Source organism: Tachyglossus aculeatus, chromosome 2, assembly GCF_015852505.1.
Source record: "Tachyglossus aculeatus isolate mTacAcu1 chromosome 2, mTacAcu1.pri, whole genome shotgun sequence".
NCBI classification, from domain to species: Eukaryota; Metazoa; Chordata; class Mammalia; order Monotremata; family Tachyglossidae; genus Tachyglossus; species Tachyglossus aculeatus.
The window spans coordinates 20,659,427-20,685,955 of NC_052067.1; the positions used below are offsets into that span (position 1 = coordinate 20,659,427).

The 26,529-nt window shown below is 45.5% G+C and overlaps 1 protein-coding gene across 2 annotated transcripts in view; it reads left to right on the top strand.

Annotated features, from left to right (window-relative positions):
• Positions 1-3,400: 3,400 nt before the first annotated feature.
• Positions 3,401-26,529, top strand: part of ZNRF2 (zinc and ring finger 2) — a 75,283-nt gene continuing 52,154 nt past the window's right edge. For both annotated transcript variants that reach the window (XM_038740307.1, XM_038740300.1), the window contains exon 1: positions 3,401-3,990. In XM_038740307.1, coding sequence (XP_038596235.1) covers positions 3,474-3,990 — 517 coding nt within the window. In that variant the 5' untranslated portion in view covers positions 3,401-3,473. The remainder of the gene's footprint in view (positions 3,991-26,529) is intronic.

Consider the following 26,529-nt stretch of genomic DNA (forward strand, 5'->3'; position numbering starts at 1 on the left):
GAGTGTTCATTTAGTACATACTACTACTACTAATGGCATTTATTAAGCGCTATTTGCAAAAGCACTTACGGTGTCCATCCAGCATCTGGAGGGAACTCCTGGAATATAATACCACCAACCACCACCACCACCAGCCCCTGCTACGAGAAGCAACGTGGCTTAATGGAAAGAGCCTGGGCTTGGGAGTTAGAGGACATAGGTTCTAATCCCACCTCCACCACTTGTTTGCTGTGTGACCTTGGGCAAACCACTTGACTTCTCTGGGACTCAGTGACCTCATCTGTAAAATGGGGATGAAGACTGTGAGCCCCACGTGGGATTCCTTCCCCTGGCCTGGAATGCCCTCCTTCCACACATCTGCCAAACTAGCTCTCTTCCTCCCTTCAAAGCCCTTCTGAGAGCTCACCTCCTCCAGGAGGCCTTCCCAGACTGAGCCCCCTTTTTCCTCTCCTCCTCCCCATCCCCCCTGCCCTTCCTCTTTCCCCTCCCCACAGCACTTGTATATATATTTGTACAGATTTATTACTCTATTTTACTTGTACATATTTACTATTCTATTTATTTTGTTAATGATGTGCATATAGCTTTAATTCTATTTGTTCTGACGCTTTTGACACCTGTCTCCATGTTTTGTTTTGTTGTCTGTCTCCCCCTTCTAGACTGTGAGCCCGTTGTTAGGTAGGGACCGTCTCTATCTATTGCCGACTTGTACTTCCCAAGCGTTTAATACATTCATTCAATCATATTTATTGAGCGCTTACTGTGTTTACAGCACTGTACTAAACACTTGAGAAGTACAAGTCGGCAACAGATAGAAACGGTCCCTACCCAACAACGGGCTCACAGTCTAGAAGGGGGAGACAGACAACAAAACAAAACATGGAACCAGGTGTCAAAATCGTCAGAACAAATAGAATTAACGCTACATGCACATCATTAAAATAAATAGAAGAGTAAATATGCACAAGTAAAATAGAGTAATAAATCTGTACAAATATATATGCAAGAGCTGTGGGGAGGGGAAGGAGGTAGGGCGGGGGGGATGGGGAGCTATCTCCCTCAGTGCTTAGACTGTGCTTGGCACATAGTAAGCAGTTAACAAATACCAACATTATTATTATTACTGCTCTCCATGGGAAAAGAAGTACAGTGCTCTGCACAGAGTAAGCACTCAATAAATACGATTGAATGAATGAATGAATGAACAAATGCCATTATTATAGCTGTGTGACTTTGGGCAAGTCACTTAACTTCTCTGTGCCTCAGTTACATCATCTGTAAAATGGGGATTAAGACTGTGAGCCCCACATGGGACAACCTGATCATTTTGTATCCTCCCCAGCACTTAGAACAGTGCTTTGGACATAGTAAGCGCTTAACAAATGACATCAAGCGCTTAGTACAGTGCTCTGCACACAGTAAGCGCTCAATAAATACGATTGAATGAATGAATCATTATTATTATTATTATTCCTCTCCCCCTACTCCCCCTCCCCATCCCCCCTGCCTTACCTCCTTCCCCTCCCCACAGCACCTGTATATATGTATATATGTTTGTACATATTTATTTTATTTTGTTAGTATGTTTGGTTTTGTTCTCTGTCTCCCCCTTTCAGGGTAGGGACTATCTCTATATGTTGCCAATTTGTACTTCCCAAGCACTTAGTACAGTGTTCTGCACATAGTAAGCGCTCAATAAATATGATTGATGATGATGATGATTACTCTATTTATTTATTTTACTTGTACATATCTATTCTATTTATTTTATTTTGTTAGTACGTTTGGTTTTGTTCTCTGTCTCCCCCTTTTAGACTGTGAGCCCACTGCTGGATAGGGACTGTCTCTATATGTTGCCAACTTGTGTTTCCCAAGCGCTTAGTACAGTGCTCTGCACACAGTAAGCGCTCAATAAATACGATTGATTGATTGATGGATTTTACTTGTACATATTTATTCTATTTATTTTATTTGGTTTGTATGTTTTGTTGTGTTGTCTGTCTCCCCTTTCTAGACTACGAGCCTGCTGTTGGGTAGGGACCGTCTCTATGTGTTGCCAACTTGTACTTCCCAAGCGCTTAGTCCAGTGCTCTACACACAGCAGGCGCTCAATAAATAAGATTGAATGAATGAAGGACAAACATTAATTTACATTTACAGACATTTGTAAATAAATTAGATCTATGAATCACAGATAGAATTTATCTGTATCCACTTCTCAGTAATTGAACAGTGAATGGAGTGACTTGACCAAGGTCACACGGCAGGCACATGGCAGCCCTGAGATTAGAACTCAGGTCATCTGACTTTCTGGCCTGAGATCTTTCCACAAGACCACACATCGAATGAATGAATAAATGAACCTAAGGATCTTGGAATGTTTGTACAACATATGTTTGTACATATTTATTACTCTATTTATTTATTTATTTATTTTACTTGTACATATCTATTCTTTTTATTTTATTTTGTTAGTATGTTTGGTTTTGTTCTCTGTCTCCTCCTTTTAGACTGTGAGCCCACTGTTGGGTAGGGACTGTCTCCATATGTTGCCAATTTGTACTTCCCAAGCGCTTAGTACAGTGCTCTGCACATAGTAAACGCTCAATAAATATGATTGATTGATTGATTGATTGATCTTGGAGGGGGTTAGGGCGACTACGGGATTAGAGTCAGCGATGCTCCGCCCCCTTCAGGCCTTTGCAGCACCTGCAGCGCGCAGGACACGCCCCCTCTCGCGCGCTCGACACGCCCCCTTCCGGACAAGGGCCAGGGCGACACTGTTGACCTGCGAGGCCACGTGCAGGAGGTGGGGCTGCCGCCTGATTGGCGGCGGACGGCGCCGCGCCCGCCAATCAGCGTCGGCCGGCCGGGGCACCAGAGAGCCGAGGGGCGGGGCCCTAGGGCCTGTCAATCACCTCGTCCGGGGCCACGCCCCCAGCGGAGGGTACCTGGGCGAGCCGCGGCTTTAAAAGTCAGTCCGCAGGCGGGGGGCGACGGTGCCGTGGTGGTCACAGTCATCTCCTCCGCTCTTAGTTAGTGAAGCGGCTGGAACGGTTGTGGGGTGGTCGTTTTGTCCTTCCGCCGCCGGTGGACGGCGGCGGAGGCGCGCCATACCCCCCGCCCCCCCCCTCCCGGTCTGGGCCTTCTCCGTTAAGCTGCCCGGCGGCGGGAGGCGGTGGCGCCCCATTAGCCCAGTAGCAGCGGCCGAAGGAGGAAGAGGGGGAGGAGGAGGAGGAGGAGGAGGAGGATGGCAGCGGTAGTCGAGGAGGAGGCGGCGCCGAGGCCCGGGGTGGCACCAGACGTCGTTGTCAGCGGCGGTTCGTCGTGCCGCACCGGAATCGAAAGCAGCAACAGCAGCAGCGGCCGCCGCGCCGCCACCTGAGGAGCGTCTGCTTTCATCCCCCGGCCGGGAGCGGGAGCGGGAGCCGGAGCCGGGCGGAGCGCGCCCCGCGGCCGGAAGGAGGGCGGCCATGGGCGCCAGGCAGAGCGGCCCGGCCGCCGCCGCCTCCGCCGCCAACGGGCGCCCGCGGGCTTACTCGGGCTCGGACCTGCCTTCGAGCGGCGCGGGCGCTAACGGGGTCGGGGTCCGGCCGGCGGAGGCGGCGGGGGCGGCGGGAGCGGCGGCGGGGCGCCCCCCGGCCCCGGGCCCCGGCGCCGCCCCGGCTGCGTCCGGGAGCGCGGGGGCTGCGGTCCCGGTGGCGCCCCGGAGCCGCCCCATCGCCACCCCGATGGCGGCGGCGGCGGCGGCGGCGGCGGCGGCGTTGGGTGGGCCGGGAGGCCGAGCCGCCCAGTCTTCCGTGACCATCCCGAGCGGCGTCGTGGGCGTTGTCGGGGGCCCGTACGGCTCGCAGGACTCTGTGAACAGCAGCCCGGAGGACGGCGGAAGCGGCGGCAGGGCCAGGGACCGTTCTGGCGGCGGTGGCGGCGGCGGCCCCCGGCTGGTGATCGGCTCTCTCCCCGCCCACCTGTCCCCGCACATGTTTGGAGGTACGGTATAGGAGTCCGGGACGCCGACCCCTACTCCGCTCACCCTTGGCCCGGCCTCCTGCTGCCTTTGGGCGCGGACCTCCTTTTCCCTTTCCCTACCTTTCTTTTCCTTTTTCCCTTACCCTTCCCTTCTCTTTTTTCCTTCTCTCCCTTTTTCCCTTCCCTTCTCTTTTTTCCTCTTCTCTCTTTTCCCTTCCCTTTCTTTTCCTTTTCTCCCTTTTTCCCTTCCCTCCTCTGTTTTCCTTCCCCCCTTTCCCCCTTTCCTCCTTCCCTCCTTTTTCCTTTTTCTCCTCTCCTCCTCTCTTTTCCCTTTCCCCCTCTCCTCCTCTCTTTTCCCTTGCCCCCTTTCCTCCTCTCTTTTCTCTTTGCCCCCTTTCCTCCTCTCTTTTCCCTTTGCCCCCTTTCCTCCTCTCTTTTCCCTTTGCCCCCTTTCCTCCTCTCTTTTCCCTTTGCCCCCTTTCCCTCCTCTCTTTTCCCTTTGCCCCCTTCCCCTCCTCTCTTTTCCCTTTCCCCCTTCCCCTCCTCTCTTTTCCCTTTCCCCCTTCCCCTCCTCTCTTTTCCCTTTCCCCCTTCCCCTCCTCTCTTTTCCCTTTCCCCCTTCCCCTCCTCTCTTTTCCCTTTCCCCCTTCCCCTCCTCTCTTTTCCCTTTCCCCCTTCCCCTCCTCTCTTTTCCCTTTCCCCCTTCCCCTCCTCTCTTTTCCCTTTCCCCCTTCCCCTCCTCTCTTTTCCCTTTGCCCCCTTCCCCTCCTCTCTTTTCCCTTTGCCCCCTTCCCCTCCTCTCTTTTCCCTTTGCCCCCTTCCCCTCCTCTCTTTTCCCTTTGCCCCCTTCCCCTCCTCTCTTTTCCCTTTGCCCCCTTCCCCTCCTCTCTTTTCCCTTTGCCCCCTTCCCCTCCTCTCTTTTCCCTTTGCCCCCTTCCCCTCCTCTCTTTTCCCTTTGCCCCCTTCCCCTCCTCTCTTTTCCCTTTCCCCCTTCCCCTCCTCTCTTTTCCCTTTCCCCCTTCCCCTCCTCTCTTTTCCCTTTCCCCCTTCCCCTCCTCTCTTTTCCCTTTTCCCCCTTCCCCTCCTCTCTTTTCCCTTTTCCCCCTTCCCCTCCTCTCTTTTCCCTTTTCCCCCTTCCCCTCCTCTCTTTTCCCTTTTCCCCCTTCCCCTCCTCTCTTTTCCCTTTTCCCCCTTCCCCTCCTCTCTTTTCCCTTTTCCCCCTTCCCCTCCTCTCTTTTCCCTTTTCCCCCTTCCCCTCCTCTCTTTTCCCTTTTCCCCCTTCCCCTCCTCTCTTTTCCCTTTTCCCCCTTCCCCTCCTCTCTTTTCCCTTTTCCCCCTTCCCCTCCTCTCTTTTCCCTTTTCCCCCTTCCCCTCCTCTCTTTTCCCTTTTCCCCCTTCCCCTCCTCTCTTCTCCCTTTCCCTTCTGGAGTGAGCCTTGAGAAGTAGCCTTTCAGTCACAGAAATCCATTCGAGTTGATGGACTGGCCCCACGGCGGGGTTAGTTAACTGTACCAAGTAATGGCTAACTTCATGCTGCACTGAGTTCTCACACCACAGTCAATTTTTTGCTCCCCTTGTGTAGCAACAGTGGCTCGAAGACTGTATATTGAATTGACCATTTGACTTTTTATTTTTTTTTTTTCGCCATCCCGGGTTTAGTAAAGGTCGATCTGAAATGCCCCGGTGTCTAGAGAGGTCTCTTCCTTAAACATGTTTCTGGTGGCATTTGGGCGTTTTAAAGAACACACTAATAAGAACAGCAATGTAGGCTCTAGGAGTGCAGGTATGGAGGGGAGGGGTGGGAAATGCCTGGAATCGGTACCTATGTAAATACCCCGTAAAAGTGCAATTAGGTTTTAATTGGATAATGTATTCATAAAGTCTATTTTGAAAGGGTAAAATACCTCTTAGGGTAGTAGTTAAACGCAGGTGCTACTCATTTCGACATAGATCTCCAGCTATTTGAAAATGGGAAGTTATTCATTAATGAAAATAAAATCTATTAAGTGACTTTGACCTAGGCCTGTTACTTTACTAGAGGAACAGTTTTGGAGCTCAGTCTTAGGCATGTGGAAGAAGAAGTCTTGTAGCCCTAAATGTAGCTCCTCTTGCTACTCTTGCAGTGGCTACTCTTTTAAGGTCGCAGTAGAGCTGTAAAACTTACTGTATTGTCAAAACTGACAACTTAAGGATTTGAGATTCTGCATGTGTCTTTCAGAAAAATGGATTACTTTTTTTCTTTGATAAGGATGTTTATGGAAGCCTGATAGAATTTTTAGAAGGGGGGGGGGGGATAGGTGATAACTTTACTAGTTGAGATGTTTTCCAAGTCAGTTTAGCCCTGTATTTTTCAAATATGAAGTAATTTGAATGCAGCACTTTCTGATATTTTAGCAGGTAAATCAATAGCAGATGAATCATTTTCTCAGTAAAAGCAATTTTTTGGGATTTTGTTGCTTAAAAAGTAAACCACTGACTATTGGACTCACTGTTAAAACTCATGAAATAAGTGGCACAGGCCATTTGAAAATAGTTAAATGACAAAACTGAGTGACAAACACTTAATTTTAATAGCAAAACAATGTTAAAAACTATGTGCACACATCAAGAGCTCAGAGGTATAAGGAAGCACTGAAATGAAGAAGGAGCAACATAGGTTTAGTCATCAGGTTAATAGTTTTTGTTTTCTCTAGCTTCTGATTGCTCTTGGGAAGGAGTGCCTTATTGGCGTTATTGTAAAGAGTACTGAATTTTCATTGAGCTAATGATCAGGCAAATTGCCCGAGAAAGCAAGTTACTGAATATCCTATGGCTGTAGGAAATTTGAGTACAGTAATATAACTTGGTCAGTTTAAAGGATTAGTTTTAGTTTAAACTGCAAGCCAGTCAAACCACAAGCTAATAGAAAAAATGTTAATTTAGCGAGTTTCAAGATAAACTATGATAGGTTTAATGCAAATTTCTCAGAGGGCAAGTTTCGTCTTGTCATTCAAAATTTATTTTGACATCAGTGTCACTCAACCGTGTCTTTTGAGGTCAGCTGAACACAGAGATTTTTAGTTGGGATGTTTCCTGGCATCGGCCTGCAAGGCCTCCCTTGGGTTTTTAAGTACCTGTGCCTTGGCTGCCTTCCCTCATCTCCTTCCATCCTTTTTTTCTTTCTTTCCCTGCTGCAAGTTCTTAAGCACTTTCCTTTCATGAGTTAGTCTTTTTCCTTTCCTTGAGTTTCTCTGTGAAGCTGCTGGGAGGGAGGAGCACTAATGGTGGCAGACATGTGACTTCTCACCTCAAGAATGCACCCTCTTCTTAGTAGCAGCAGAGGGATGCTCCGAAGTGTGACAAGTGTGACAGTTGAACATCAGCTCTACTTGATCAGAGTGGGTTATCAAGGTGATCAGACCCTGACAGCGTTTTTTCCCCCCTGTTTGTGTTTGTGCTCACATGTACGCATAGCTAAGCTACTGAGGTGGGGTGAGAGCTGGGTCATGGTCATGAAATGTCTGTTATAAGGTTGTACTCTTCCAAGCACGTAGTATAATGCTCTGCACACAGTAAGCACTCAAATATGACTGTGTGACTGTGGCTTTCAGGTATGACCTGCTGCTGTTGTTTCCATATCCAGCCCTGCCACCTCCGTTCCTTCTATGAGGCCCAAGTTGGGCTGTAGGAGCCCACAGGAGAGCTTGGGGCTGCTAAGAAAACTTGGAGGGGGTAGAGGTAGGATAGGACAGAGTTGGTGCCCAAGTTTTATCCAGAGGCCAGCATAGTTTGGTGGTCCACTCGGTACAAGAGGGCCACACTAGGCTTTGCCAGCCAGTGCTTGGGCTTGTCAAATTCCTTTCAGCCCCAGGAGGTTTTGATTAAAATTGGTCCCCGATTAACTTACTGGTTCTCATTCTTCAAAGTCCTTGGTTTAATATCATATTCTTGTTTCTTGTGTGTTCAAAATTACATAGAGCTGCAGTCTAGTGTCTTAAAGCATTTAGAGGTAGAGCTTTCAGCCTTCTGTATCTACTTAATAATAATGGCATTTATTAAGCGCTTACTATGTGCAAAGCACTGTTCTAAGCACTGGGGAGGTTACAAGGTGATCAGGTTGTCCCACGGGGGGCTCACAGTCTTCATCCCCATTTTACAGATGAGGGACCTGAGGCCCAGTGAAGTGACTTGCCCAAAGTCACACAGCTGACAATTGGCAGAGCTGGGATTTGAACCCATGACCTCTGACTCCAAAGCCTGGGCTCTTTTCCACTGAGCCACGCTGCTTCTCTGAAGGTAATCAGGTTTTTTCTGCCTTCCTAATGCATAGAGAAGAAATGAGCTGATTAAAATATTCATTTAATTTGATTCAATGGAGAGTTGCAGCATATTTTTGCAAATAACTTTAACGAGGGTTCCTGCTGCTGTATATCATAAATGCAAGAATAAGGAGTGTAAAACACTAACTTGTTGTGGCTTTTGCCTTGGATCTGACTAGCTTGAGCTTGCTTGGGCCTAATGGTGTGTGGTTCATGTGGTCTGATGTTGCTCAGGTGCCTCCTTGGTTTACAAAGCATTCCACCTGTTTACAGTTCTAGATGTGATTCTTGAAAGACTGAGTTGATAAAACAACCTGTTTTCACATAAATTGATTTGTTTCAGTGTCAGTTTGAGGCAGTTGGAACACAGTAGATTAAGCTATTATTGAATTATTCTTGTAACTATGACATTCAGAAGTGTTATACAGTTTCCAGGTGTGTGAATCTGACATGCAGTTGACGGAAATTTCTATAAAGAAATTGTCAACATGTAAACAAGGGAGAGTTAAATGGTTTATTGATAAAGGAGGAAATAGTTTGTCCACTTACCTGTGGAGTTATTAATATTTAGCACTTGTAAATCACATCCTCTTAGATGTCAAGCAAAGAACTGTAAGAAAAAGGACAGCATTTTTTGTTTGCATTTTTAAGAAAATATCCTAGATGAAAGGTGCTAAAACGTTTAGTACCTGTTCAAGTATTGGGTAGTGGTCCTATAAGTATTTTGTCCTTGCATATGGTGTAAATGTTGTCACTTCTTAAATATTAACCTGAGGTCCATTTTGAATTGCATCACCCTCTTTGTGCCACAAAGGATACCATACCTGAGAAATTTAGAGGTCAGTTCAGAGCATAGTGTCAACAATGAGTTGTGGATGACTGACAGTCCAGGCTGTGATGGCTTTATGCACATTTCTGCCATGCTAGTAAACTTACACAGCATAATAACCCCAACTCCTTAAGGTACATGGGAATTTCCACTAATAAAGCATTGCTTCTGTCTACCACTCCAAAGGAAAGCAGGTTTTGATCTTAAGTGGGTAGGTCTGCTCTACACTATGGTTAACAAAAGCCTCAGTTAACTCTTAATTATTCCTGGCAGGCAGAACAGCTGGGAAAGCCTGCTAGAACTGGTATTCATGAAATAGAACAGTAGCAGGGACTTAAACAGAGAACCAGAAAGGGAAAGCAAAATTAATTGTAGTTGGTATAGTGGGTACATATAGTAGTTATAGTAATAAATGCTTACTATGTCCTAGGCACTGTACTAAGCACTGGGTTATATACAAACTGGTCAGGTTGGACACAGCCCATGTACCAAATTAGGGCTTACAGTCTTAATCCCCATTTTACAGATGAGGTAACTGAGGCACAGAAAAGTGAAGTGACTTGCCGTAGGTCACACAGCAGACAAGTGGTAGAGCTGGGATTAGAATCTTGCTATGTGCAGAGTACTGTACTAAGCTCTGGGAGAGTGTTTACAGGTGGGAATTTAGTCCCAGTACCTGTCCCTTGAGGGGTGCATCCCTTCCAGCTCCAGTGGACACTTAAAAAATCTTTAACTGCAGCTGCTGGCCTGACAGTGCAACAGTTGCCTCACTCGCTTACTAGCTGAAACTGCCAGAGTCCCAAGGATCACTTCTTTGGATACTTTTAATCCTGCCCTGGGCATGTCAAAAACGAAGCTTTATAAGTTTAACCTTAAAATGCGGTTGAATGACAAGCGAGACTCAAAGTAATCCTTTCACCACATTCTGTATTTGTCAGGTATTTATTACTGTATGATGCTCAGTTTAAGTCCCTACATAAAATATGTAAAGAAATTGGGAGGGGTCTAGAAGAATGACAGAATTGATTTAAAGGAATGGAAATTTTTCAATAGAGTTTCTCCTCTTCAAAGCTCTATTAAACATCATATCCCTGATTCTTTACCTCTCTTTGACCATATCACTTGATCATCCACCTTGCACTATGTATATTTGCTTGTTGCCTTATTTATGTTTATCATTTTATATCAATTTTCTGTATATTTGACAATTTGTGGCTGCTTGCCTGTCCCACAAGATTGCAAACTCATCAAGGGCATGGACTGCTTCTTTTACGTCTATTTTGTGTTCTCCAGGATCCTGCCCACAATAGCTGATTAATAAATGATGATGACAATGAATTGAAGTTATTGAGCCTGGAGATGAGAGGGATACTGGGTTTTTAGCAAACATGAGGACCAAAAAGTGTGAAAGTTTAAAATTACAATGAGAGAGTTAAAATTAGAACTCGTTGACTGAAAACAATGTCCAAGAAGGTTTAGACCTTTCTTGCCTCCAACAGAGATACACCTCTCTGTAGAAAAGAAATGAGTCATTTTGATTGAGAAACCTGCAAAGCCTGATATGGATGGAAATAGTTTCTCAAAATTGAACTAGAAAAGGGAATTAGGGGCAAGATTTACACAGTTGAAAATTTAGCCAGTGCACCCAACTCATGTACCCTTCCTTACCTGAAAGATGGATAGTTGTATCTTTTGAGAAATTGACAGTTGGAATGAAATTGTGGAAATAATGGAACTGTGAGGGATTTCAAGGAATCACCTGGTTATCTCAGTTAAAAGAAAATGCCCAGATCAAAACTAGATATAAATAAGGGTCTGATGAAAACAGGAATCAGGCAAGATTATTCTGGCTTCACATTTCATACTCCTGTGAATACATTTTGTCATTATTCTAACAGTACTACCCTGCTGATCCAGTTTTAGCTCATGAATAGCACACCAATCTATCCATTGTATTTGTTGAGCACATTTTACAGATGAGGGAACTGAGGCACAGAAGAGTTAGGTGACCTGCCCAAGGCACCCAGCAGGCATGTGGCAGATTAGAAACCAGGTCCTTTGACTCCAGGCCCATGCTCTTTCCACGAGTTTTTTTTTTTTTTTAATGCAGACTACAGAAACTTGAAAGCAGTTGCACCGATACTCTGAATTTCAAGTGTTTTGGAGCACTTTCCAAATCAACCGTATTTATTGAGCTCTTACTACATGCAGTGTACTAAGCACAGGGGAGAGTACAGTATAGCAGAGTTGGTAGACACAGTGCCCACACCCAGTTTATAGTCCAGAGGACTAACTAAACTGCTGAAACGGTAACAATTGAAAGTCAATATTTGTGAAATAGGCCAAGGTGACAATCTGAGGCTGAATTTCTTTATCCAGCTAATAGGGTGTACACAGGTTTACAGCTTTTCTTTAGCAGTTCATCAGTCAATGGTACTTGAGTGCCTGCTGGGTGCAGAGCATTGTACTAAGTACTTGGGTTCCATTGTTGCTGCTCATCCTTCACTACTAAGATGGTTTTCCAGAGCAAAGATTCATTTTTCTGCTTAGTATTCTTTTCTTTGACACCCCTTATTGACACCCATGCCCATCACCCCCGCCAGCTCTTCCGTACATTCAACTCCCTTCTCAGGCCCCCGGTTCCTCCCCCTCCTCCTTCCCTCACCCCCAACGATCTGGCCTCCTACTTCATTAACAAAATTAAATCCATCAGGTCCGACCTCCCCAAAGTCTCTTCCCCCCTTTCTCCAACCCCCCGGCTCTCAACATTCTCTGCTACTCTCCCATCCTTCCCAGTGGTATCCTCAGAGGAACTCTCCTCCCTCCTCTCAAGTGCTACTCCGGCCACCTGTGCTTCTGACCCCATTCCCTCTCATCTTATGAAATCTCTCGCTCCATCCCTTCTCCCCTCCTTAACTTCCATCTTCAACCGCTCACTCTCCACTGGCTCCTTCCCCTCTGCCTTCAAACATGCCCATGTCTCTCCCATCCTAAAAAAACCCTCTCTTGACCCCACCTCACCTTCTAGTTATCGTCCCATATCCCTCCTACCATTCCTTTCCAAACTCCTTGAACGAGTTGTCTACACGCGCTGCCTAGAATTCCTCAACAACAACTCTCTCCTCGACCCCCTCCAGTCTGGCTTCCGTCCCCTTCATTCCACGGAAACTGCGCTCTCAAAGGTCACCAATGACCTCCTGCTTGCCAAATCCAACGGCTCATACTCTGTCCTAATCCTCCTCGACCTCTCAGCTGCCTTTGACACTGTGGACCACCCCCTTCTCCTCAACACGTTATCTGACCTTGGCTTCACAGACTCCGTCCTCTCCTGGTTCTCCTCTTATCTCTCCGGTCGTTCTTTCTCAGTCTCTTTTGCAGGCTCCTCCTCCCCCTCCCATCCTCTTACTGTGGGAGTTCCCCAAGGTTCAGTGCTTGGTCCCCTTCTGTTCTCAATCTACACTCACTCCCTTGGTGACCTCATTCGCTCCCACGGCTTCAACTATCACCTCTACGCTGATGACACCCAGATCTACATCTCTGCCCCTGCTCTCTCCCCCTCCCTCCAGGCTCGCATCTCCTCCTGCCTTCAGGACATCTCCATCTGGATGTCCGCCCGCCACCTAAAGCTCAACATGTCGAAGACTGAGCTCCTTGTCTTCCCTCCCAAACCTTGTCCTCTCCCTGACTTTCCCATCTCTGTTGACGGCACTACCATCCTTCCCGTCTCACAAGCCCGCAACCTTGGTGTCATCCTCGACTCCGCTCTCTCATTCACCCCTCACATCCAAGCCGTCACCAAAACCTGCCGGTCTCAGCTCCGCAACATTGCCAAGATCCGCCCTTTCCTCTCCATCCAAACCGCTACCCTGCTAATTCAAGCTCTCATCCTATCCCGTCTGGACTACTGCACTAGCCTTCTCTCTGATCTCCCATCCTCGTGTCTCTCTCCACTTCAATCCATACTTCATGCTGCTGCCCGGATTATCTTTGTCCAGAAACGCTCTGGACATATCACTCCCCTCCTCAAAAACCTCCAATGGCTACCGATCAATCTGCGCATCAGGCAGAAACTCCTCACCCTGGGCTTCAAGGCTCTCCATCACCTCGCCCCCTCCTACCTCACCTCCCTGCTCTCCTTCTACTGCCCAGCCCGCACCCTCCGCTCCTCCACCACTAATCTCCTCACTGTACCTCGCTCTCGCCTGTCCCGCCATCGACCCCCGGCCCACGTCATCCCCCGGGCCTGGAATGCCCTCCCTCTGCCCATCCGCCAAGCTAGCTCTCTTCCTCCCTTCAAGGCCCTGCTGAGAGCTCACCTCCTCCAGGAGGCCTTCCCAGATTGAGCCCCTTCTTTCCTCTCCCCCTCGTCCCCCTCTCCATCCCCCCGCCTTACCGCCTTCCCCTCCCCACAGCACCTGTATATATGTATATATGGTTGTACATATTTATTACTCTGTTTATTTATTTATTTATTTATTTATTTTACTTGTACATTTCTATCCTACTTATTTTATTTTGTTGGTATGTTTGGTTCTGTTCTCTGTCTCCCCCTTTTAGACTGTGAGCCCACTATCGGGTAGGGACTGTCTCTATGTGATGCCGATTTGTACTTCCCAAGCGCTTAGTACAGTGCTCTGCACATAGTAAGCGCTCAATAAATACGATTGATTGATTGATTGATTGATTCTTTGCCAAGTTTTATTGCATAATTTAAGTAAAAGTCAGTTTTTTATGACGTTTCTTTGCCCTCTCACTTTTATTAATCGTTTCTTATTTTCTCTATCCTCCTGTCCCTTCTCTTTTGGGTAAACATTTTCTCTATGTGGGACCATAGTTGAGTAAAACAGGAACTAAGAGGAGGAAGTTGACCGGGATTTAAGTGCTTTAATCCCACCCTCCCTCTCCTTTGTTCATCCCAAAACAATTTAGGTGAGAAATGTTGTCCTTGTCTCAGTTAATTCCTGCCATCCCTTTTTCTTTCTGTATTCTGTTTGTTTTCCCTTCTCTTACCCTCCCCTTCTCTTGTACCAAAAATATTACTCCTTGTCGCTTTAATCTCTCTGTTCACCTGTTGCTGTCTCTTGTGTCTCACTGGCTCTGTTACTGTCCATTTCATTGGCTCTGACCCTGTTTGCCTGTCTATAACCTTAGGTCTATCTTTGTGCATGCATGTGTTTTAAGTCTGTGCCCATGAATGGGCTCACTTATCTTTGGCATGTGATTGCCCCAAATTGAATTTTTCTGTGTCTTTTGTTCCTGTCTGTGTTCAGGTGTTGTCATTTCCTTTTTCCATGTATGTTTCTGTGTAGAGCAGGATAAGGTCAGGGTGCAAGTGTGGGCAGGGATTTAAAAAGTGCTCCTACCCCCAGTGTCAGCTGCTTACCTCAGGTGTCTGATTCTTTCCCTAGGTCCTTTCCTGTTGTGCGGAATTTATTTTTTCTGTCTGCCTCAGGATTGGAGCAGAGGCAGATTATTGGTTATTAGACGCCATCCTTCTACCCGGTGCCTGCTCAGAGAATCTCTCTCTCCTTGCCCTCATGCTCCATCCCACAGTGGAGAACTTGGTAGCGGTGGTGACCGGGAGGTCTCTAGTCTGTAGCCTCTTGCTATTTGCCCGTTATTAAGGGCCTAACTCTACTCTGCCCCTCATCTACCCCTGGGCTCTGACCTGGGCAATTGTGCCTGAGTCAGAGTTTGTCTCCTACCCCCACCATAGGACTTAGTTAACACCATGGGGTTTAATGGTGGTAACACTGATAGCTCAGGGCCCCCTGAGGAGAGTCCTCTTTGCGTAGGTACTTGCCTCACCCTTAGAAGTATATTCATACTGGCTCAGGAGCTTAGCATGTTGGCACGCACCTGGGGGATGCAAAGAGGAAGTAGAGACTTCTTATTTTTGGTGTGTGCTGTGTATTCATTGGTCCCTGATGTGTAATTATATAATAGTTGTCCCTTATTATCTGAAAGCATTACTGGTAGTTAACTTTATCCTCATTTAGATGTTGCTGACAAAAATGACCCTCAGCTCACAGTCCTCCATGCTTTATGCACAGCTAAAGGCTGTCCTTTGCTGTGCCATTTCATTTGTTATTTTCAGCTTCAGGACCATTTTCAATTCCTCCTCTTAGAATTGTGAACTTCCCAAAGGCTTGTCTCATCTTTCCTGGGTGCCGCTGTTGTCCCCCAGCTTAACTGCTCTGCTGCATTGATAGAGATGGTGCTTCACTATATAGGCAAAATATTTATTCTCCCCTTCCTGTTTGTGTTCTGGTTCTTTTCCGGTTCATCACAGAGGGAATCATGTGGCCTACTGGGAGTCAGGAAACATGGGTTTTAATGCCTGCTCTGCCACTGGTCTGCTGTGACCATGGGCTAGTAATTTCACTTCTCTGTGTCTGTTTTCTCTTCTGTAAAAAGGAGAGAAAATACTTGCTCTGCTTCTTAGGTTGTGAGCCCCATGTGGGGCTGACACTTTGTCTACTCAGATTTTTTGTTTGGTACCTACCTCAGTGCTTAGTACTCAAGTCTTTAATAAATACTGTAGTAATTGCTTCTGTTTGGGTATTAAGCTATAATGTGACCTTCTCCTGTGTCCCTTGCCGGGTTGTTTCAGTGACGTTTTCTTTGCTTTTGGTACACTAACTGGATTCTAGGCCCTGTTAACAGTAATTGTCTTGCCATTTAATGTTAAGGTGGTGTGGGGGCGGGGGGGCGGTGGTGGCGTGTAGTAGTAGTCTTATTCATGAAGTGCTTTTGCTTGCAGGGCACTGTACTAAGTGCTGGGAAAGTGTGCAGGTAGGAACTAGATGGGAACCCTGCCCCTCGAGGGATTTATATCTTTAGGTGACCTGCAACTGGTTGGTGAGAGCTCCTATGTAGCAGCTTTGGAAGGATGGCTACTACTACATCCAGCCCTGAAAATTTTCAGTTTGGTCTGACACTTAATGTTATATTGTTGTCCGATTCTGGGTCAGTCTCCCAAAGAATGTGCTGACTGCTTTGATTTTGACTTTCTTCTTCAGATGTAGATTGAGGCTGCCAACAATTTAGAAGACGAGATTAAAATTGAGAGGCCAAGCAGCATGGCTTAGTGGATAGATCACGGGCCTGGGAGTCAGAAGGAACTGGGTTCTACTCCCAGCTCTGCCACTTGTCTGCTGTGTGATCGGCAAGTAACTTCTCTATGCCTCAGTTACCTCCTCTGTAAAATGGGTGTTAAGATTATGAGCCTCATGTGGGACATGGACTGTGTCCAACCTGACTAGCTGTATGAACCCAGCACTTAGTGCCTGGCACATAGTAATTGCTTAACAAATACTATAAAGAAAAACAAACACATTTGAAATGGCTTTACAAAACTGGATGGAACTAATGAGAACAATGTAAGGTAATATTCTAACAATAGAAAACAAGCAGCAAGAATACAGTGTACATAAAGCTTTGCTAAACATGCAGCAGCATCACACTCCCTCCCCCCCCACCAACCTCCGCCCCCCAAAACCCAAAGGTGACAGTTCCCAGACAGCACTGTAGAATTATCTTAAAAACCCCAAACATCATACTGAGAGGTGGTAACAGGAACATAAGGGCTTGAAACTCTGTACTGTCAGATCCCTGTTAGTTTTGCATCAAGTTTTGGCCACTCCTCAAAAAGGATTTGAGAAACCTGGAGAGAGTCCGGAGAATAGTCCCAAAAGTCAGAAAGATGGAAAATAGGTTGGTAAGGGAAGGTTAAAGGAATTGTTTGTTTGGTCTGGAGAAGAGAAGGCTGGGGTAACTAACCACTTTCCGAGTATATGAAGGATGTGAATCACTTATTCTCTGTTTCTAAGTGGAGACTAGATTCCCAGGAGAGGTAGTGGAGTCTCTCTCCATTCCTGTAGAACTTTAAGAAGAGAATGGATAGCTGTCTGTTAGGAATAGTTATTCACTCGCCAGGGAGCAGGTGTAGTCCAGACGATCCATCTCACAAGACCCCCTCTAGATTGATTGTTTGTGATTCTATGACCTGCACACATCCTTGAAATAATCCAGGACGCACAGTTGAATCTGTGCTGTGGATTTTTTTTTTAAAGAAACATTTTATAGTCTGGTGATTTATTAATCTTGATTTTGCAACATTTTATAGTCGGGTGAATTATTAATCTTGATTTGTCGAGAGGAGAAAGCAGTAAGCCTTTTGAATTTCTTGAAAGCTAGAGGTTGATTTACAAACTGGATGCATATCAGTCATTCCCATTCCTATTTTAATCTTTGCTGAGTTATTAGACCCCAAAATAGCTATTCTCGGCAATCTCCACAACTAGTCTGTGAGCTACATTTTGGCCTAACATTCAGAGCAGATTCAGACCAATCCTGGAGGCTTGGCTTGATTATGCCTGTCTTAAGTTTGCTGCTAATACCATATGCTGTTGAGACTCTGGCACATATTTAGAGATATTTTGGCTTTTCAACAGGGAAGCAGCTTGGCCTAGTGGAAAGAGCATAGGCCTGGGAGGCAGAGGACTTGGGTTCTAATCCCAGATCTGCCACTTGCCTGCTGTGACCTTGGGCAAGTCACTTAATTTCTCTCTGCCTCAGTCTTCTCATCTGTTAAATCGGGATTAAGTTCTCCCTCTTACCTAGATTATGAACCCCATGTGGGAAAGGGACTGTGTCTGACCTAATAATGTTGTAATGCTCTGCACACAGTAAGTGCTCAATAAATACGATTGAATGAATGTAGCCACCCCAGCGCTTAGTACAGTGCTTGGCACATAGTATTTAACAAATACCACTATTATTGGCACTATTCAGGATTTAGTTTTCAATATAAAATGGGTGTGTAATGGGCTGGCCTCTTGGTTCTTCTAGCAGGTTTTCAAAAATAACTCCCAAAGCAGTCAAAATTGTGAAAAAAAAATCAAGGAAAGCAAACTTGATCTGGGAACTCGTATTCTTAGTAGACATTTTAAAAGTTTTGATTGGGTAGCTGAAACTTCCCAGAAGAAAGACACAATTTGGGTCTAGCTAGTCATATTAGTTACATTCTAAGGAAGATAAAATGTAGGGGTCATGAATTGTAGTCCTTCAGTAAAATTGGTAATGTGGCATAACATGCCCAGTCAAAGTTGTTCTGGTTTCCAGTTTATTTTCTATAAAGAACAGTGCTCTAGAAGTGGTGGTTTAGGAGCGGAAGGATAAAAACCCTTCCTGTTTGGTGGTTAGCTTTGCAGCCAGTGAGTGTCTGCTTCCTAGGCGCTTATCTACTCCAAAGAGAAGCATTAGACCTTTTCTTCAGTGTATACGGGGCCACCATCAACTTAGGAGGAGAGGGAGGGAGAGCAGCTGTCTTCATCCTGTCTCCACTATGACATTTAGGTGTCTCAGCTGAGCTTTTTTCCTCCTCTCTTCTCCAGTCAGTGGAGGGGAGGAGGCTGGACAAAGCGAGGGGCATCCCTAGTCCACCAGTTCTGTGGGACCCCTAAATTCTGCATCGAGGTTTATCCCAGGTTTCTCATAGCCACAAATCCTCCCCCTAGACTTTTTTGGGGGGAGGGGGTGGCGGTTGGAGGAGAGCCACCACAGCTCCTTCAGGGGAGGGAGGAGTTTTAACTGGCCTCTCCATTACAGCTGTAGACCCCCCCTTTACACACTCTTAGCAGTAACCTGAAGGTGACCAATTGTCTCACTCAATACTGCAGATAATGGCATGACTTTCCAAGAGACATTCTGTTGAACGGTAGTTGAACAGATTGTGACTGCTTTTCATCTGCCCTTCTGAAATTCCCCCTCCTCCAATAAGCATTCCTTCATGAATTTTCTTTTCCTGAACTCATATTCTTCTGACCACTCTCTCAACCTATTCATATTCACAGCCACCCAAAGCACTTGGGTACATATTGACCCAAGTATTGGGTCATATTGGGTACACCCTCTGCTGACTATGCTCTCATTTGCTTTCTCCTCCATTCTCATGTCCACTTTTTTCCTTATTTTTCCTTCTAACCACAAATAATTCATGTCTGCTGGTCTACCCAGTTAGATTTTAAACTCTGAGGACAAGACTCATGTGTTCTACTTTATTGCACTTTCTCAGCTCAGTTCAGTGCCCTGCACACATTCATAATTTTTTTATGGTATTGAAGTGCTTACTATGTGTCAGGCACTAAGCGCTGGGGTAGATCTAAATTAAATCAGGTCGGGCACAGTCCCCGACCCAAATGGGGCTCGGTCTAAGTAGGAGGGAGAACAGGTAATGTTATTGATACGTGGTTACTTTTCAGTCCTAATAAGGGATTTACTTGGCTTGTTTGACAAATTGTAGTCTGTAATTGGATTTGTTTGACTTGGCTAATCATAGTCCTTACAATGTTATGCTCAATCTTTAATGGAGGGAAACTTGGTTATAATGCTGTCAGGAACAAAGAATACTTAAGTATCAATAAGGAGTTATTTCTGTACATTAAGATTTAAATTCATTTTTAACATTTTTCTTCACCTTGATAATATTCCAAATTGTAAAGTCAAAATTCTAAAACTGTAACAGAGTTACACCAAAATTTGCATAGTGAAACTGTGTTGCATTGAATCCATACCAAGCTATTTGCTGACTCCAGTTTAGTAATCAAACAGTAGTATTTATTGAGTGTTTACTGGGTGCAGAGTACTGTCCTAGGAGCTTGAGGGAATTCAGTTTTGTTGGTACATAGTCTCTGCTCCCAGAAAGTTTGCAATCTAGTGGAGACAGATATTAAAATACATTACAGATGGTAAATGAATTACAGGTGGGGAAGCAGCACAGTATGTGTATGTATATAAATGTGGTGGGGCTGGGGACAGTACCTAGGTGCTTGAGATAAGGCAAAAATGTATAGGTACTTCAGAGGGGAGGAGACTAAGGTGGAGAGATGAGAGGGTAGTTAGGGAAGATTTCCTGGAAAAGATCTGATTTTAATGGGGACAGTGGGGGTTTGACAGAATCCTCCTCGACCTCTCAGCTGCCTTCGACGCTGTGGACCATCCCCTTCTCCTCAACACGCTATCCCACCTTGGCTTCACAGACTCCGTCCTTTCTTGGTTCTCCTCTTATCTCTCTGGCCATTCATTCTCAATCTCCTTCTTGGGCTCCTCCTCCCCCTCCCAACCCTTTACTGTAGGGGTTCCTCAAGGGTCAGTTCTTGGCCCCCTTCTGTTCTACGTCTATATTCACTCCCTTGATGAACTCTGCTCCCACGGCTTCACCTATCATCTCTACGCTGATGACACCCAAATCTACATCTCCACCCCTGTTCTCTCTCCCTCCCTCCAGGCTCATATCTCCTTCTGCCTTCAGGACATCTCCATCTGGATGCCTGCCCACCATTTAAAACTCAACATGTCCAAGTTTGACCTCCTTATCTTCCCTCCCAAACCCCATCCTCTCCCTGACTTTCCCATCATCATGGACAACACTACCATCCTTCCCGTCTCACAAAGCCCACAACCTTGGTGTCATCCTCGACTCTGCTTTCTTATTCACCCCAAACATCCAATCCATCACCAAAACCTGCCGGTCTCACCTCCACATCGCCAAGATCCAACCTTTCTTCTCAATCCAAACGGCTACCTCGTTGGTTCAGTCTCTCATCCTATCCCAAGTAGATTACTGCATCAGCCTCCTTTCTGATCTCCCATCCTCCTGTCTGTCCCCACTTCAGACTATACTTCACTCTGCTGCCTGGATTATTTTTCTACAGAAACACTCTAGGTATGTCACTCCCCTCCTCAAAAATCTCTAGTGGTTGCCTGCTAACCTTCGAATCAGGCAAAAACTCCTTACTCTTGGCTTCAAAGCTCTCCATCACCTCGCCCTCTCCTACCACACCTCCCTTTTCTCCTTCTACAGCCCAGCACGCATACTCCTCTCCTCTGCCCCTAACCTCCTCACTTGTGTCTCGTTCTCACCTGTCCTGTCGTCGACCCCTGGCCCATGTCCTACCTCTGGCCTGGAATGCCCTCCCTCCACACATTCGCCAAACTAGCACTCTTTCTCCCTTCAAAGCCCTCCCGAGAGTTCACCTCCTTCAGGAGGCCTTCCCAGACTGAGCCCCCCTTTTCCTCTCTTCCTCCTCCTCTCCGTACAGCACTTGTTTATATTTGTACATATTTATCACTCTATTAATGATGTGTATATATCTATAATTCAACTTATTTTGATGGTATTGACACCTGTCTACTTGTTTTGTTGTCTGTCTCCCCCTTCTAGACTTTGAGCCTGTTGTTGGGTAGAGATCGTCTCTATATGTTGCCGATTTGTACTTCCCAAGCACTTAGTATAGTTCTCTGCATACAATGTGATCAATAAATACGATTGAATGAATGAAAGGGAGAGGGAGTTACAGGTAGAGGGGAGGGTGTGAGCAAGGGTTTGATAATGAGAGATATGAGATCCAAGCACAGTAAGTAGGTTGGGGTTAGAGTAGTGACTTGTGCTTGGTCAGGTTATATTCCAAGTTTTATTTATATTAATACCTGTTTACTTGCTTTGATGTCTCTCCCCACCACTCTAGACAGTAAGCCCATTGTGGGCAGGGATTGTTTCTCTTTATTGCTGTATTGTACTTTCCATGCACTTACTGTGTGCAGAGCACTGTGCTAAGTGCTCAATATTATTATTAATGAATATTATGTATTCATTCAATAAATGAATGAATGGTGGGCTGGGGGCTAGTGAGTGCATTCAGCCTGACTCAGAGCCATCAGGAGCACAAGTTATTGAAACTCCAGAGTCCAAAACCCCATTGTCCCCAACTCTTCACTGGATCAGGGATGTTTTTGGGGGTTTTTTTTGTTTTTGTTTTTTAAGTGACCCCCTGGGCCAAAATAATTGCTAGCTCTGATCTAGATTTCAGGAATGGAAAGGTGGGCTCTTCAGTATCCAAATGGATTACCCTCCTCTGAGAGGCTTAGTTTGTTCCCAGGTAAGAGAGATGGATCTCGGGACAACCCCCTACTATTGCCATCTCTCCAGTGGAATCAACTCTCACCCACTAGACATAGCTTCTTGAATGAGGGGAAGCTGCTCCTATCGTGACCTTTAGTGGGGAGTTGATCACCAGCCTTTCTCCTTCTCTTCCATTTTAATGTTGTAGTTTTTTTAAAAATTAATGTTCATGTGAAGTGATTTATTTTTAAGGGTATTTAAACACTTACTATGTGCCAGGCACATAAGCATTGGAGTAGATACAAGCTAATCAGGTTGGACACAATCCATGTCCCACATGGGGCTCTGTCTTAGTCCCACTTTACAGATGAGGAAACTGATTATTGTGTTGTGTGCCAAGAGGCTGAGGTCTGTAGTTTTGGACATTGGCTTAATGCATGGCTTTCCCCTCTCTATTGTCCCTTCCTCATCCCTCCACCCTTCTCTCCTATATAAATTGGTGGCCCTGAAATTAGTGACGTTCCCATTTCTGTATGCTGCTGATATCCAAGATGGTGATGCCCGGAGTTGTGCCCTTTAAAAAAAAAAAATGGCATTAAACACTTTCTCTGTGCCAAGCACTGTAGTGAGTACTAGGGTACATACAAGAGATCAGGTTAATGCAGTCCCCTTCCCACATGGGGCTCACAGTTGTAATCCCCATTTTACAGTTGAGATAACTGAGGCACAGAGATTCGAGTGACTAGCTCAAGGTTACAAAGGTTAATCCCAGTGGAGGGGGGGATTAGAACCCAGGTCCCCTGACTCCCAGGATCATGCTCTTTCCACTAGGGCACACTGCTTCTCGAGTAGATTAAGGTTGGGAAGAGTGAAGATGATAGCACAGCATTCAAAGAAGTAGGGAGATAAACAAAGGGACATGGAGTTCCATCCCTAAAATGCCTTTTTTAAAGAAATAATCAGCTGGAGGGACAGAGTAAACAAATGAAGAAAAGTGAAAGTACCCATTTTTCATGTGAGCTGCAGAGCTGTCAAACACTTAGGCTAATGGACAATAGTTATTATAATTGGAATTAAATCATCCATTAAAATACCAGGCATGGAGGTGTAACTAAATCAGAGGAAATAGTCATGTTATTTTGTAGCCCAATAAAAGAAATAGTAAGGTCATGAACCTAGTGGCATCATCTCTCTTCTTTTTTTTTTTTTTAATGAATTGTAGGATGAAAGATTTATTTAAAAATAAATTGGTTAGGCTTGATATCCTGAAGACAAGTCAGTGGAGGGTGGGGAGAGGGGCTGTATGGGGATGAATATGGTGATATAATTTAGAGCAGTTCTGAAATTATTATTTGGCAGTTGCTGCTATTTCCAGCATGATGTGACTCGGGCAGTGATCACAGGAAAACCTGAACCCTTAAAGTGGAGTTCTTCTTAAAAACATTGAAATAAGTTTACTAAAGATACTACTTAAGAACACATTCAAGTAAGTTCTGGCACAAATGTAAAATAAGCATCATCCCACCATCTGCCTTGTTGGGATCAATCAGTTAATGGTACTAGTGCTTACTGTATGCAGAACACTGCACTTTCATTCATTCAATCATATTTATTGACCACTTAGTGTGTGCAGAGCACTGTACTAAGCACTTGGGAAGTACAAGTTGGCAATATATAGAGACGGTCCCTACCCAACAATGGTCTCACTTCGGAGAGTACAGTACAACAGAGCTGGTAGACATGTTTCCCGTTTCTAGCTGACAGGCCCAGGGCAATCTGCTGTCATTGTCCAGGAAGATTGGGAGTGAGGTGGTAGGGCCATTACAGAGCTGCCAGCACCTCTGGGTATCATTTGCCAATTGGTGAACTCCTAAGCCAATTAGAATCAGACAAGATCTAGTCTCATATTAAAACTACCCTTTTTGCCCTAATTTAGCCAGTGCGTGTGAGTCCTGTAGATGATCTCTCGCTCACATCCTACGTCTGGCATGGGATGCCATCTCTTTTCATAACAGATAATTGCTCTCCTCCATTGAAGGCACATCTCCACCAAGAAGCCTTCCCTGACTAAGCCCTCCTCTCCTCTTCTCCCACTCCCTTTTGCACCGCTCTTACTTGCTTCTTCATTCATCCTCCCTCCCATCCTCCTAGCACACATGTATATATCTGTAATCTATATTAATGTCTGTCTCCCCCTCTAGACTGTGAACTCGTTGTGGGAAGGGACTGTGTCTCTCATGTCTCTCACTGTACTCTCCCAAGTGCTTAGTGCAATGCTTTGTGCACAGTAAGTGCTCAATAACTACAATTGAATGAATGCTGAAGGGAAAGCATTAATATAAAATTCTCCTAATGGTACCTGACCAACGTGGGAGGTATTAAGGCAGGTAAAGGTGTACATTCTGGGGGAAAAAAAGGCTTTTCAATTTTCTGTTGGCTTGCTCTTCCAGGTAGAGGGATGCTTTTCTTTTTGAAAGTCACTGAACAAAATCTTCTGTCCATAAAGCAATATAAGCTCTTTTGCATCGTAATGTACCTGAATGAATATGTCCAAAACAGAACTCATCTTCCCACCCAAACCCTGTCCTCCCTCGGACTTTCCCATCATTGCAGACACCCCCATCCTCTCTGTCACACAAGCCTGTAACCTTGTCGTTAGCCTGAACACGTCTCATTCAACCCACATATTCAAGCGGTCACCAAATCCTGTTTCATCTTCACAGTGTCTGTAGAATCCACACTGTCCTCTCCATCCAAACAGCTACCATGCTGACCCAAGTACTTATTTCCTGTCTTGACTACTGGATCAGCCTCTTCACTGACCCATATGCTTCTTGTCTCTCTGCACTTCAGGCCTTGCTTCACTCTACTGCCTAGTTCGTTTTTCTACATTTTTCGGTCCATGTTTCCTCACTCCAAAAACCTCCAGTGGTTGCCTATCCACTTCTGCAGCCAACTCCTTACCATCAGTTTAAGGCGCTCAATCAGCTTTCCCCCTCCTACCTCACCTTACTGATTTCCTACTACAACCCAGCCGACCCTTTGCTCCCCTAACACCCACCTACTCACTTTACCTCCATCCCATCCGTCTCGCTGCCAACCCTTTGCCCACATCCTTTCTCTGGCCTGGAACTTCATATCTAACAGACCACCGTTTTCCCCACCTTCGGGACTCTCAAATTCACATCTCCAAGAAGTCTTCCCTGACTAAGCCCTTATTCCCCCTACTCACCTTTCCTTTTGCATTGCCTCTGCAACTGAATCTGTACTCTGCGTCATATTCACCTCAGCCTAAGCCTCACAGCTCTTATGTACGTATCCTCTATACTCCCTCATTTCCCCATTTGTAATTTTTTAAAATGTCTCCTCTTCTAGACTGTAAGCTCCATAGTAATAATAATAATAGTAATTGTCGTATTTAAGCGCTTACTAGGTGCCAATCACTGTACTAAGAACTGGAGTAAATAAAAGATAATCAGATCTGAGGTGGGGCTCACAGTCTATGTAGGAGGCAGAACAGGTGTTAAATCACCATTTTACAGATGAAGGAACTGAGGCATAGCAAAGTGAAATGACTTGCCCAAGGTCATGCGGCAGACAAGTGGTGGAGCCAGGATCCGAACCCAGGCACTCTGACTCCCAGGCCTGGGCTGTTTCCACTAGGCCACACTGCGTCGCCACTTGGGCAGGGGTCAGATCTATTGTCCTGTACTTTCCCAAGTGCTTTGTACCATTGTTTAACTGATACTTAATATTTGAATTATGGTCAAGTTGTCTTGAAGGTGAGGCTGAATTAGAAATCTTCACACCTTTCATGTCTCATCTTCAGCAGACCTGGGCTCAAGAAGGCTTGATTTAGGTTTGTGTAAAAGGGCAAGGAGAGAAGCTTCTCAATATCCCATTGTGTTTATTCAAATATTTTTCCATTTAAGTAAATACTGCTGCCTTACCACTTGCTTAAAGCACTCTATGAAAAGTCGGTGAAATATTGCATGGCTGTTTTTTCCTTTGGCAAAACAGTATGATTCAGCCAATGTAGTTTAAATCATCGTCAGTGGTATTTAATGGGCGTTGGGTTTATATGTTGATTGCAGTGGTGAATAAAATAGCCAATTCTCAGTTATTCAAGATATTAATGAAATTTGGCATACACTACTCATAACTAGCAAAAGAGTCAAATATGCCAATTTGCATTAAAAGTTTCACTCTGACTACTGATGCCATATGGCATGGTAAATACATTGCTGTACAAAAGTCTTAAATAGACATAATGGATTTTAGCCTCTCTTGGTAGTCAAGAAAAGTGCTCGAACAGTGCAATTGTGGGTAGAGTAAGTGACGTGAAAGTCAAGAAACACGTCTTGAAAGTGGATTTCTATTTTGGTTCTTTTTCCTCTCTTCTCTTTGGAGATACTAATGAGCTGCATAGTGGTCGAAGGGCAAGTCTACTTCCCAAGCTTTTTAGGTTAGGAGACACACTAGTTCAGGCTACTGTTACCTTTGAGGTGCTCCTCAAAGAAGAGAAGTGA